The sequence below is a fragment of the Telmatherina bonti genome (genome assembly GCF_933228915.1).
Source record: "Telmatherina bonti genome assembly, chromosome: 13".
Lineage (NCBI taxonomy): Eukaryota > Metazoa > Chordata > Actinopteri > Atheriniformes > Telmatherinidae > Telmatherina > Telmatherina bonti.
The window spans coordinates 31,867,356-31,881,514 of NC_136611.1; the positions used below are offsets into that span (position 1 = coordinate 31,867,356).

The window sequence follows — 14,159 nt, forward strand, 5'->3', positions numbered from 1 at the left end:
GGTAGAAGGATATGATTTACCCATAGACTGTATATGAAAGATGGACGGAGCCTCCGGAGGTTAAAAGTGAAGCCCATGAGGAAGTGCATAAAACTGCATTTCCACCTTCATCCACTAGGGGCTGGCCGCACAATCAATCAAATCAAATCAAAGATACTTTATTTATCCCCGAGGGGAAATTCAAAGAAAAACAGAGCAAATCCGCATAGACTCCCATGTTAAAAAGACCAACTTCACAGCAGAAATTAACATGTTTACAGCCTGGTTCAAAAATCAGTTTTCAGTTTAATGGTTTAACTTCATCACAACTGTTGGAGGAGTGAATTTTTTTCTAACTCGGCCGTTTAAAAGTAATTTAATCTCGAAATTCGGCACATTTAGGGGCGTGTCCTTTTGATTGACGGGTACCCAATCTCCCGATTCAAGTCAGAAAAATGTAGAACAACCGTGGTTTTTAGCAGGTTAACAACGTGACTTAGCTTTAGCCCGCTTACCTCCGTTATCTGCTTAACGCCTGTTATCTCCGGGTTAGCTTGGTTAGCTCTTTGCTCCAGGCAGCTTGGAGTTCGCCCAATGTCAATCATCCACCATGACGCTCACAGCCCCCCTCTCAGCTCTACCTCTTTGCCCGTATTTGTATTTTCCGGGCAAGACGACATGCATGCCCCTGCCAAGATGGCGATGGTAGGAACCGCCCACTGAGCTTCAATTCAGCTCTTTGGAAACCTATGGGTGATGTCACAGATGCTCCGTCCATCTTTTTATATACAGTCTATGAATTTACTCATTTCAATGTGATGTCTTAAAGAGGTTTCTAAAACAACACTGGCAAACTGCCAAAATAAACAGGATTTATTGCTGGCCAGAGAAATGAAAAGAACATGGGAAATATCATTATTTAGCGCACTAAGATAAGTCATTTGCTCACTGAGTCATCTATGTCTGCAGTGTTAAACTTATTTAAGGGGCCACAAACTGTGTATTGATCTCAAGAGGAGCAGACAGTAAAATATTTGTATATAGCGGCTATATGCTAACCTAGAAATAATAGTAACTCTAAAATGTTACCATTTTTAGTGCAGAGATACAGTACCAAGATGTTTTAACAAAGTTATCTTTTTGAAAAACAAGTTATGAACAAGCTTTTAAAGGTGCATACTGTACATTTTTAACATCTCTGTAGGGATCCTGACCATCTGAAAGTACTGTCCTCATCACACAAACTCATTCAGAAAAGACAAGCTATCCCCTTGCCTTGTTTACATATTCAAACATAAATAAATCAAACTCAGGTGGAAAGATTAGGAATTAAATTACTTTTGTATTCAGTTTGCAGTTAGTATCTGCAGACTAAAGGAGCCCCTTCGGTTGGAGGTTTGACACTCCAGAGCTGTAAAGCAAACCCATCAACTCGTATGAATTACCACAGTCTTTGAACGCAGCATTCCACACAGCAGCTCGCCGGGCCGTGTTGTGCTGAAATAAGCACCCCAGCTGTGAAAGGCACATCGGTCGGATGCGCCGTTTTCCACGTCCCTGGCAGGACAGGACAGTCTCCGCTGAGGTCACGGGTAAAAGTGGGTGTCAGTGGGCGTGTCGCGCGGGCTCCGGACCGCGCAGAGAGGAGCAGTGAAAGAAAGAGCAGCAGCTGTCTTCAGACTGCTGCAGCTTCACGGAGAAAAGAACGGTAAGTTCAGCTCCACTTAGGAAACTTCTGATAGTTTCACCAGGAACGAAGCAGCTGATGTGCAGCTTTGGGTGTCTGGTGAATGAATGCATGTGCAGTTTGGGGATGTTCTTTTGCCTTGCCATGCTACTTTGCACAATGCCTACATCTTTAGTTTGAAAGTAAAACTAGTGTCGTTTCAAACTTTTGTTTTTAGGTTTTTCTTTTATGGTGCAAATTCGGGTTTTAGTTGTTGCTGGCTGTTATTCATCCCTGTGAATCATCAAGAACTTTAGAGAAAATAGTCGAAATAGTTCTTTAAAATTCAGCTTCAGGGTTATGGTATGGAAATGTTTCCTTCGTTTGGGTTAATTTGTGATTTTACAAAAGGGAGTAGAAAGGTATCACTATTTCCTCTAGAAAATCTTTTTTGTTTTTGTTTCCCAGGATTGAATTTACTCTGTCAATGTCAAAACAACACACCAAGCTAGATGAAAATGGGAATTAGATTTCATAAAGGAAACTATTTCGGAAGATCTCTGTTATCAGTAAAAATGCAGTCTGGTTTGTGATACCTGCTTTAAAAAAAATCTGATCATGTTGATATGGGCGTTGCAGCTTAGTCAGAAAACATCTTCCCTTTTCCCAGTTTGCATGCAGGGATAACTTCTTTTGGAAATCTCCCTGAGAGAGTAGCTGGCAGTCTTAGAAACTGACATTTTGACCTTTGCAGCCAACGCAGTTAGCTTCCAGCAGCAGGTGGGAACCGGGGGTCCAACGTGATGGTGAAATAAGAATGTGTATGAGAAAAAAGAAGAAGAAAGGAAAACGTTGATGTATTTACTTTACAGCTTGACCAGTTTCATATAGCAGAGCTGTTATGGAAATATATACTGTGCATAGCAGCTTAGCCAGACCATTTGTGGAGCCATGGCAGCACTGGTTTCATATTTCAGGTTCTCTGGTTCAGTGATTTTTGCCGTTTTGTTTTGACTTGAGCAAAATAGATCCAGATCATCCTGCATATATCGCTGTGTTTTGCTAGAAGCTGAAATCTCTAGCAGCTACACCCAGTCCACATCCTTTCTGAACCACTAGTTCAGCTGGAAAGAGAGTTTTTTTCTCCACCTGGAAGTTAAACACACTTAGACTTGCTGTTAATAAGCCAGTTCAGCTCTTTAGCTCTGCCTCCATGCTGACCATGTTTGTCTAATGACAGCATTGCTGTTTGGATTGACACGTTGTTCGCAGACCCAGAGGCTGCGGGCTTCATTCCATCTGTTCATCATGGTGATGTGAGTGAGGACTCGAGCTTGTGTAACTTCTGCCACGTTACAACGAGGAAAGGAGAAACGTTGCATTTGATGGTTCTTCCGAGTGCTGCCAGATGTTTTCACACTGAAACTCAAGACAGGCACATCTGTTGAGGATTCAGTGGATTATATCAGCTGTGTGCATTTTCTTTTCTTGTTGTTTGTTTAGTTTCTTTATTAGCTAATGAAAGTCTTCATCTTCTTTATGCTAGAAGTTCGGCTCTGGTCTGGCCATGCAGCATTAACAGCCATTGAAAATTCATTTGCGTTAGTTGTTTTACAGAACATGGTTGATTTTCCTCTCGCCTGTGAAAAAACTTTATCGTAATAATTGTGTTATTACACAGGCATGTTGTGTTATTTGCCAAGAAACAAAAGAGGAGCTTGGTTTTGTGAATTGTGTCTTATCTGGAGAAGATGAAAGACGTGAGCAGATGTTTTAGATCTGAGCCAATAAACGACGAACCTTCCTGACTGTTTGACGTCTGTCCAGATGAGATATAATATTCCAGATATTCCCAGTCATAAAAGTAATTCCTAAAGCAAAGCTCCCTCTTCCTGTTTTCCTGTGACTGTCAACCGCAGTTTGTTAACAATTAGGAAGACTGTTACTTCTGCTAAGTTATAGCCAGAAATCTGAATCACTTTATTGATCTTTACAGCATCATCATCGAATAAGAAAAGTTAAATAAACTTAAATGAATGAGACATGTCCACATCAATGGATGTGGACATTTCTTTTCTTTTGTGTGTTTTTTTCCTATAATACATATGTAGCAGATCTATTAACCGCAACACAGTGACCACCTCCCTTGTAGTGTCTAAAGCATCTGTAGCCCATCACATAGCTGTGGATCAAGTGGGGGGAGTCCTCTGGTGCCCCCACCAGAAGCAGATCATTTGGTTCCTGTTTGTGAGGTGACGCCTCTATAGTTTGGGTTTGTTCTGCCACATCTTGTAGAAGATCCTACACGGTAGTGGGGAGACTGGATCAGTGGCTTGGACTTGAATCTATGCTCCTTGTAGTGGAGGGGTCCATTGTTCAGCTGGAGGGGTATTGTTCCCAAAGAAGCTTTTTCGCTTTAATTTATATCAATTACGTCAGGAACCCGAATTTCCCAGCGGAACAGTGTTGCACCACCTATGAGGTAATGGGATGTACCATTGTTCATTGGTACAGTATGACCAAGTTTAATGCAAAGTGATCATATTTAAATGACAAAAAACCCACAACAAATGTGTCACCTACAACCCATAAATACCGCGGAAAGACTGATCGACTTTATCTTTTCTGTAACAACAAAAAGTTGGAAGTCTGGAAAGAAGGATTTTATTGTGATTATAACATTCCTGTTGCTTCTTGAGGGAAGAGGGGGCCATCCGGAGTGGGGGGGATTGCTTTGTGTTGGCTTGTCGCGATACGTGAATCCTTAGATTTTACGTGCGGTGTCAATACAGTAATAGAGTACATCGTCTACGTGGAAGTATTGATTGATTGGTTCAGTTTTGATATGGAAGAGAATCAATGGCACAATAGTGAATAGTTTCTAGCATGGGTTTAATCCTACAAATATGCTTTAGCTCTTGTTGTAGGAAGTTACCGGCCCAGTTTAGAAAACTAATTTTCAGCCCTTGCTATTTTTTCCAATTTGATTTATCTGTCATGAACAAAAATAAACCAAGACATTTAATAGAATTAATGTTTTTTTCTCTCTTTATATTTTTATCAAGCTCCAACCAAAATGCTGAGAACTCACAACCAACCCTGCAGCGCTATCATTCTGTTAGTGGTGTTAAAGCTGGTCCATGCCCAGTATGAGCATCTCGGCTATCCGCCGGGCTACCCTGAGCCAGAACAAGAACAGTACACCCCCCCAGTGCTGCCACCAGACACGCCCAGGATTCAGCTCCGGTTGGCGGGAGACAAGAGGAAACACAACGAGGGCCGTGTTGAGGTTTTCTACAACAACGAGTGGGGCACTGTTTGCGACGACGACTTCAACATTCACACTGCTCAAGTGGTGTGCAGGGAACTGGGCTACCTGGAAGCTGTTTCGTGGTCGCCATCATCAAAATACGGAAAAGGAGAAGGTACTTCGTTTTCTTACCTGTGTCAGTCTGATACTAAGGGCAGATTCAAATCAGCCTTTTTGATTCAAATCCATGTCCGTTTGCATGGAAAATCCAGTTCGTTTTGGGAAATATGAACGCGCTAAACAAATTCTGATTTGGATCAAAGAAGTGGACTCGGTCTCGGTTTGCTTCAGTGGAACCAAATCCAGGAAGCGGACTACAAAAGAAATGTCACTTCCTGCATTTGGCGTAGTATTGCATTGTGGGTAGCAATCACGTTAAGAGTCCTCTGCTTCATCTGTTGTTCACACCTTGCCAATTGTTGCAGTGTATTTCTGCAGTATACTTGCATGAGACTAAATAAAAAAAAACAAAACAGCGATAGTTTCGTCTTCACGTTCAGCTCGAAAGGGAGTTTTCTTCTGCATTTGGGTCTCGTCATCTCTTTTGCTAAATACTAGTGCAAAACCATCTTTGGTGAGAATGGAGATATATTATTCTTATGGTTTGACTTGTTTGACCAAAGTGCAGCATGAATTTTGTCTCGGTCCACATGGATACACCCCCTTACAACTGAACCAAGTCCCCAATCTGACCGAGTCTAGTGGAGTATCCTGACATGAACGCACCCCTAATATTGAAGTGCACACTGCTTTTAATTGATTTGAGTTTATATTGAAATATACCTTTTCAAATTTATTTAAAATCATTAAATGTTTTCTGTATTTTCATTTTGCTTTTTATGTTATCCTTTAAGGGCCCATTTGGTTTGACAATCTGCAGTGTACCGGCAAAGAGTCAACATTAGCGTTGTGTCGATCCAATGGGATTGGTGTTTCCGACTGCAAACACAGTGAAGATGTAGGCGTGGTGTGCAGCGATAGGAGGATACCGGGATTTAAATTCATCAACACACTACCCAACCATGTGGAGGTAAAGTTCCAGTAAACCTTTGCATTTCATGTGATATATTTTTTATTTTGGTTTGTTGCAGAAGGCATTTGTTACCGGTCAGCAGACCGTTGTGATCAGTTTTGTTAGTTGATGTATTTAGTACAAACACCTTTTAAAAGTCTCTGTTCATGCAGATTTAAGTAGAAGTACAAAAAAAAAAAAACCCCAAAGAACAAAGAAAAAACAAACTGTATCTAAGGTGCAATCACAGTTAACGGACTTGGTTCAACTGGAGGTTACAACATTTCTCCAGTTTGAGTTTGCTTTCACACTGCACTCAAAGTTAACCTTTCAAACAGCAAATTCCCCACCGCAATTCTTCATTAAAGAGAATATAAGTCAGACAATGATCAGGAAAACACTCATTTATTGCAGGGCAACTTAAAAAACATGCCGTTACATCAAACTCCACTGGTGTCATCCCTCAGTTCCATCGAAAGTTGAAGGTGAAGTGAAGTGTAGTGAAAGCAAAGCAGAGTGACTGTTCCGGAGCTTTGCTGCTGATTTTAGCAATTTTGTTCCTACCAGGCCTTCTGCACACTGTTTCCTATGAATCCATGAATTGTCAATGAAGCATTTGTGAACCGTTAGGATGCTCTGCTTGGCCAAAAATACATAGCTGTTCTTTTGCTGCTTGAGATTTTAAAATGAACTCTAAAATGCAGCCAGTGGAGTGAAGCCAGGACAGGGGGGGTATTCTCCTATTTATGTGTTTTAGGACTTCTGACTCAGAAGCAGTTGTGAGAGTAATGACTGACTTATTCCAGCATAAAATTCATTGTAATATTCCAAACAAGACAAAGTGAAAGCAGGAACCACTGTTTAACGGTGTTCACTTGAAGCAAACCGCGACCTATGTTTTTAGGCAGACCAAATTTTGCTTCTTTAAACTGGACTGTCCAAGCAAGCAAGCTATGATTTCAATCAGATAGGCTGATATGAATGCATCACTATCTTACTTATAAAGGCCTTTTTCAGATTGATTGATTGATTGCTAGGAGCGTGCACATTGTCAGTGTCAAACTCTACCAAATAAATGTTTTTCTCAGTAAAAAATTAACTTTATGTGCAGGTTTTTCATTTCAACTTAATCAGGTACCTCAGAGCTCTGAGAAAACATAATACAGTAATACTCCCAATGCCCTATAAAAATGAAATCTTTCCTGCTTTTAATGTAGATACAGCTTTACCCTCTTTAAATCAATAACTTGTTCCAGATCTCCTAACAATTTCGCCTGCAGGCAAAGCATGTCAGTAAAAGTGAAGTTAAAGGGGTAATTATTATGTATTTTACTTCCAGCTGTCAGCCTGGCTGCTGCTTCATAAGGCTGCTGAGCACTAATACTGGGCTGACCAGCAAGCTCAGCGCTAACTACTAGCACAAGCCGAATATTAGCTTTCTGCTCAGTATGCAGACCTCACACATTCCAATGTTATAAGGTAAGTGCAGTCTGGAGCTAATACTCCTATGACCCTCTGTGGAGAGATTAAAAATACAATTTCTTCCTTCAGGAGGTGATGGAGACCAGAAAAGTTTGACTGGAACTGTTTGTGTGCCTGGCTAACATTGATTTGTTTATGCTATTAACTTCTAAGCTGAAAAAAAATGTCCAGTTTTTTCTTCTGCTTCCAAATGGCCCAAAAACTTGTTCTGTGTTAGGGGTTTAAAGCTACTTGATCCGCTGGTTCAGCCCCTGACTAGTCTACTTTTCTCACACTACTTGATTTGATGCAGCAGAGCTAAAGGTGTCATAATTCCAAAGGTGTCATAATTCCAAGTCCAAACCAGTGCCTTCATCACCCAGAATGCAACTAAAGCCTAGCGTAAAGCAGCTTGGAGCTTCCAGACTTCATTCCAAGCTAGCCTCCTTACTGTGTGGCCCTCTGCCCCGATTTATTAGTGTGTTTTTTCTGCTGTTCTATCCTGTATATTTCTGCTCTTTCCATAAACATAATTTTATCATGAAACTTAAACTTACTTTCCTCTGCCTTGAAGAAGTTTTGCAACCAACAGGACATGCATGATGTAGGAACAGGAGTTCTTTGCACTAAGAAGTTTCTGTTTTACAGGCATGTAATAACAATGATCTATAGCAAAACTGCATTATTTCATTTCAATATCACTGGACAGTGTTGCTTGTCCTAGACCTTGTCCACTCATAGCAGGGTATCTTACAAAACTGATTTTTTTTCTCCGATTTGGCCTGTCATCCACACAAAAACGCAGAATTATGCGTTTGAAAACGATTCTTTGAAGGAACTTCAACCAAAGTAAAGATTTGCAAATACTTTGTTTGCATGTGGACATATATAATTGGGGTTTTAGGTTTTGAAATGTCACTGTCTGCGACAAAGATTACCACGGCGTCATATGTGTGACGTTTGTGTTCAACAGCATGGACGTCCTCAAAACTGTGTTGGCGTTATCCATTGTCCAGGCGTTTGTGTTTGTTATTCTGATTGGATAGGATTTGAGGCCCTATTGGTTTGCTTATGAATGTGCCTAACAACGTGGTAATGCCGATAGGCGTGGATGACTTTCTTTTTCAAAACCAAGGTCATGTGTGGACTCACGTTATTTTACTGGTCGGAGGAGGAAAGCTATACAAAAACCCGGCTATGTGTGTACACAGTCTCAGTCCAGGAATTGGAAACAACCACCTCAAGTTGTAGATGTATCCCTGCTCCACAGCAGTAAATGAAGCACAAACTTATTACTTTGTTTTGACTATGCAAAGGGAATCCCAGTGACAGTCAGTATAACATCCCACATATTCACAGAGATTTGAATAATCCCAGATAAAAAGCTTTCTCCATATGGTTGCTTTGCTTCTTCTTAAAATGGTATCATTAAGAGCTCTGCTTTCTCGCTGATTATGAATTACAACATTTAAAAACACAGTTTTTTTTGTATTGTTTTATTTTTTCAAGAAAGCTTCAGATTTTGTTTGCTGGAAACACAACCAGTGGAAGGTTAGCTAGCTGTCACCTCGGTAACCTGCAGGTAGAGCGATGCAGTTAGTTGTTTTGCAGGAACAACCAACTCATTCTACAAGTTGTCATATGGGTTTTGAAGAAGCAACATCTGTTTCTTTCTATAATGATTGAGTTACTTTATATTTATGTACAAACTGTTATCAAAGTTAGCACCTGCACTGTTTACTAGCGTTTCTCACAAAGACACCACACATGGAGACATCAATCACACAGATGGCTTTTGAGAAAATCTGTTTTTTTCTTCAAATGTTTGTCAGTGTCTAGTAACTGTGATTGGGTAATAGGTTGAAAAGTGAAAGAAATGTCCCTCCACGAGAACACCTGTGTTACACATGTATGTATAAGACCTAAAACATGCAAAGAGCCAGGATAGAAAGACAATTTTAGACGCCTGAAAGCTTCACTGGAGCGGACTTTAAAGGTCTGCTAACGTCTTCAACGTCAGCAGTCTAACTTTTCAGATACCACATTTTTTCAGCCGATTCAGACCTCGGTGACGTTGTTGGCTTTAACTTCCTTTGTTCAAAAACAAATGTGCTACTGCAAATTCACTAAAACTGCCTAACCTTGAATCCTGCTCCTGGTAACACTGTATTGTGGGAGCGGATGCTTTTTATTTCCTCTGCAGACGCTAAAAGACAGAAAAGATAAAGGTTATGATTCTCCAGACAATGTGGCTGCAGATGTCTAGACGTCTGTAGTCCGGCTGGGATCACGACGAGGAAAAAAAAGTCTGACTCAGCCTTTCCGCTCACTAAAAAAAGTCACATGGGCCCCCAGCATGTAAAACCCACTCTGCTGCAGAGAGAGGCCTGGCTTCGTCATCTGAGGACTGGCAGCCACAGTCTGGTGTGTAATGGCTGCCATGACGACACGTTGCTGGGCGTGTTTTGTGATTCAGGATGATTAGTAGGCTCCATGTGGAGAACCGCTCAGGTGATGGTATACTCAGTACAACAGCTCAGCCCAAAAAACCTCAGAGGAAATGCCCGGAGAATGAGCTAAGACCGAAGTGAGATGTGAGCCCTCACAGGCTCGTGCTGCCGACCTCTGACATCAGGGTTCAGGTTCCTGGGTCCATGTTCTTTGTCTTCTCTCAGACTGTAAAGAGGTTTACACTTGAAACTTTTTTCACAGAGAGAAAACAAACATGTCATTCCATGAATTTGGTCTTTTGTGGTTGGAGGTTTGCATGGTTTCCTGCAGCTGTATATTTAGCATTGTCCCGGTCAGCTGGACTGTAAACAACACACACACACACACCTACACACACACACACTTCAGCTCTGCATCTCTGGCGGCATCTCAGCTTTTATCCATCCATCCATCTTTTATGCATCCCTGTCTGGCGTTGAGGAGGTCTGCTGTCCTTCAGTTTAACCAAAGTGGTTGCAGAGGATTTCTGAGTCTGGCCTGCAATCATCTGCATGCGCTTCATTCCACACAAACCAGTTCCAACGATATGGAATTCCAAGGTTTATGAAATGTGATGTTTGGCAGCACAAGCTGAACGCAGTCTTGTTTATCCAAATTTGATGACAAGTCACTTATTGAGAATTAACTTCATTAATTCAAGTTGGCTGTGAAAAAGTAGAATTAAGCAGCAGTTAAAGGTTGGAGGAGCTTCTGCTGTATGAAGGAGCGGCATAGAGCTGCACGTCACCAGCCTAGGCACAACTCACATATGTAATTAGGGCTGAGCTTTATAATTGCAGCTGTTTTTAGTGCAAATGTGGGCAATTATAAGTCATTAAAAGCTTTTGAAAGAGGAAGAACGAGACGTTGCGGTGTTGGTTTGGAGGTGACATCACTGGCTGCTGGAAATCACTGAGTAACTGATAAACCAGTAAGTCAGTGGAAGTGATCGCTATTAGATCTATTTCATCTTTACTTTTTACACAGATAATAAGTCATTTTCATCTTAAACCAGGAAACATCATATTTACCCTCCTTTGGACTGTTTTATAATAAAGACATTACTGTGTTTTTCTGTGTTTGGAAACATAAACTTGGAAAACACCAACATGGTCACGTTGTTTGGGGCCTCCTGGGTTTATAACACATCAGTCAGTTTGATATTTTCAGGTAAAAAGTAGGTCACACTGTAAATTTGTTCCAGCTTCTCCGGCTGTAACACCACCAGACTTCATGCAGAACATGTCATACGTGGAAGTTTCTTACAGATATCTTTTTTTTTCCCTTGTCATGAACAAAAAATTTCTTCTCAACAGTTCATTAGTTTCCTTGAAAGAGCGGTGTGTCACAAATTCAAAGACAGAAATATTTAATGTGTTTTATTAGTATTTAATGACTTTACTAAATAAACTTTTATGTTTATCTTCTTTTAGAATAAGCAATTTATGTCTGTGAATGGACAAACAACTTGCAAAGTGAGGCCCTTCTCAGCTTTTAACCAGCTCAACTGGATAGATGATTAAAGTAAACAGTTACCTGCAATGTAGTCATCGCTGCACCTCAGGCCAGGATTCATTTGCGGAGGAAAACAGGTTTTTGTTTGCCACTGACAGCTACCATTTATTAATAACAGTGCTTATTGGAAGTATTTATTTGCCCGTAATTAGCACTAGATTTCAGTAATTCTTACTGCACCTTTAAGAAAAAATGAGTTGTACTGGAGTTCTACCAGTAATACTGGAAATGTTTGACATAATGTCTAATAGTTTTCCTTTTTGTTGTTTTCCTAGTTGTAATTTAAACAATTTGATTTAATTATTATCAGGGGTGGGACTCAGTGAAAAAATCTAATTAATTACAGGCTTTGTAATTAATCGCATTTCAATCGCATCATAAAAATTGCCCCCAAAAAGCAACATTTTTATTTTATTTAAATGGATTATATGGTGATTAATAAATTAAATAGCTGTGAAAGAGATTAATATAATAAAGTCAAACTCTACTAATGTCTGGAAAAATTAATTTAACTTTGAAACAGTAAAAAAGAAATAAGAAAAAAAAATCCAGCCAAAACTGAACAGACCGAAAGTTAAATTGTCATTTCAAATACTTTAACTAACAGCTGCAGCTCCAGTTATTCTCTAACGGTGTGTTCACACCAGACGCGTTTGGAGCGTCAAAAACGTCTAAAAATACTGAACGCTTGCCGCTGGTCACTAAACTGTCACCTTTGTGTCCAATGTTCGCTCCCATCAAGCAGCAAACGCTTGACGGGAACAAGCGGCAAACATGGCGGAAAAGAGAGGGGGAAAAGGCGGGGCTTTCCTCCCGGTCAGTTTGAATGATGGTTTTATTTCATAAATAAAGCCAGAGAACATCGTCTTAGGGCAATGATCCTCACTGTTAATTCAACAAAAGCCGCACTCAATATACTAAGACAAGAGGAGAGCCGCCACCCCCAAAACAAGCGTTCCCAGGCCACGTATCTTGCTACGTAGCCAAATCAGTAACATTCAGCTTTTTAGGAAAGAATCGTTGTCCTAAATATTGCACGGAGTAATGGCATTCTTATGCAACAGTATATGGTGAAAATACAATAATGCCTCTAGAATGTGGGTGTTTCTTTTTCAATATATATTGGGAGCTACCGACGGAGCAGTCCTTTGGCAGAGTTCGGTGCTGCTGAAATTAGCCAAAACTGGCAACTCTGACAGGGTCAGTTAGGGCTGTTACGACAGCAAAGTTTTGCAAGCAGGCTGAAGCTTTGTTTGTGGAGAGAACTGCACCGTTGAGGATCATTATGACTTGTTTAGATGCATTTTCAGAAAGCCAGTGGCTGCTTCACAAGCCGCGCGTCAAGAGTCAGTGAGCCACATGCGGCTAGCAAGCCGCGCAATGAGGAACACTGTCGTAGGGCGTCTCAGCCCCATGTCTGGGTTTACCAGATAAATCGTAGGCGTTCTGAGTTTTGTGAATTTCACCATTTATTCCAGGAGCTGCGTGCTGATCGCTCTGATTGATTAACGCCCCGCGTCAAGCGGCAAAAGTTCGGATTTTCCATCTCTGGCGTTTGCGGCGCGCCGCTGAAAACCGCGAGAAAGCTTGACACCTTCTTGACGCGCCTCCACACAGACATTACATGTAAACCTGACGCTCTTGACATTCAAAACACATCTGGTGTGAAGTCTACAAGATGTTACAGTTATTTTAGCTTTATAAATGTTTTCATCCACACTTCATTAATAGACATTAATATCTGTGGTAAACCAGGACGAATTAAATAGAAGTCCTTTATTAATCCCAACTTGGGAAATTTAGTAACTTAATTAGTAATTGAGTAATTTTTAACCAGCGTCAACGTCAGTCTGATCATGCAGCAGAGTTGATCACCTCCATGTTCTGACAGCAGCGTGGAGCTGCATGAGGGCCGAGATATGTGTGTTCTTTAGTAGGGGGAGGGGAGAGAGAGAAGGTTTCACAGCTGCTGCTAACAGAGAAGAGAAAACTACATACTCTTTTGTTGTTACTCACCAATAGTCCCTGATACCACCAGAAAAAAACATTAGACTTGTTGATGCATGTTTTGTCTTTAAATAAACTCACTGAAGGGTCTGAAACATCGCTAAATATAACGCCAATGTGGCTAAGTTAGTAGCGGAAGTAGTGTGTGCATCAGAGTAAGCGGCGATCACAGGAAATTGTGCTTTAACAAAGATTAAATCCGTTCATTTTTTTTACACGTTAATGTTTCTGTAATTAATTCATCGTAACTCATGTGTTCAAGTCCCGCCCCTAATTATTATGTGTAAGAGCAATTTGCCATGATAAAAATGGCAAACAGCTCTTACACTGTTTGGCAGTCACTGTTGGGCACAGTAATGGCTGATTGTTGGTGGCTGTCCTGTTGTTGATGGCGGTGACGGCTGATTGTTGATGGTTTCGTTGATGGGATGCATTCACACTGGCGTTGTTTGTGATCTCTGGTCCGCATCTACAAATCATTCAGTTCATCTGGAGCAGCGTTAACACTCATTCCTACTCTGGACCAAAATAAAGTAAGGAACTCAAGTTTGGTTAAAAACTGGTCTAAACCAAAGGAAGGAGATAAATTTAGAGGAATCCCTCACCCAATCGAACCACGTCTCCTGGACTATCCTAGTGTGAATGTAAAGACTCTGCATGTAGTTATTGCTCCTTGTGTTGGACAAAGATCCTGGTCAGTATTTCTTCTTTTTACCTGT

At 40.8% G+C, this 14,159-nt stretch overlaps 1 protein-coding gene across 1 annotated transcript in view; it reads left to right on the plus strand.

The window, feature by feature from the left end:
• The first annotated feature begins 1,617 nt into the window (after positions 1–1,617).
• loxl2b (lysyl oxidase-like 2b) overlaps positions 1,618–14,159 on the plus strand; it is a 41,447-nt gene continuing 28,905 nt past the window's right edge. Inside the window, exons 1-3 of the mRNA XM_079251353.1 lie at positions 1,618–1,687; positions 4,711–5,070; positions 5,810–5,985. Of these exons, the coding sequence (XP_079107479.1) occupies positions 4,722–5,070; positions 5,810–5,985 (525 nt within the window). The 5' untranslated portion in view covers positions 1,618–1,687; positions 4,711–4,721. The remainder of the gene's footprint in view (positions 1,688–4,710; positions 5,071–5,809; positions 5,986–14,159) is intronic.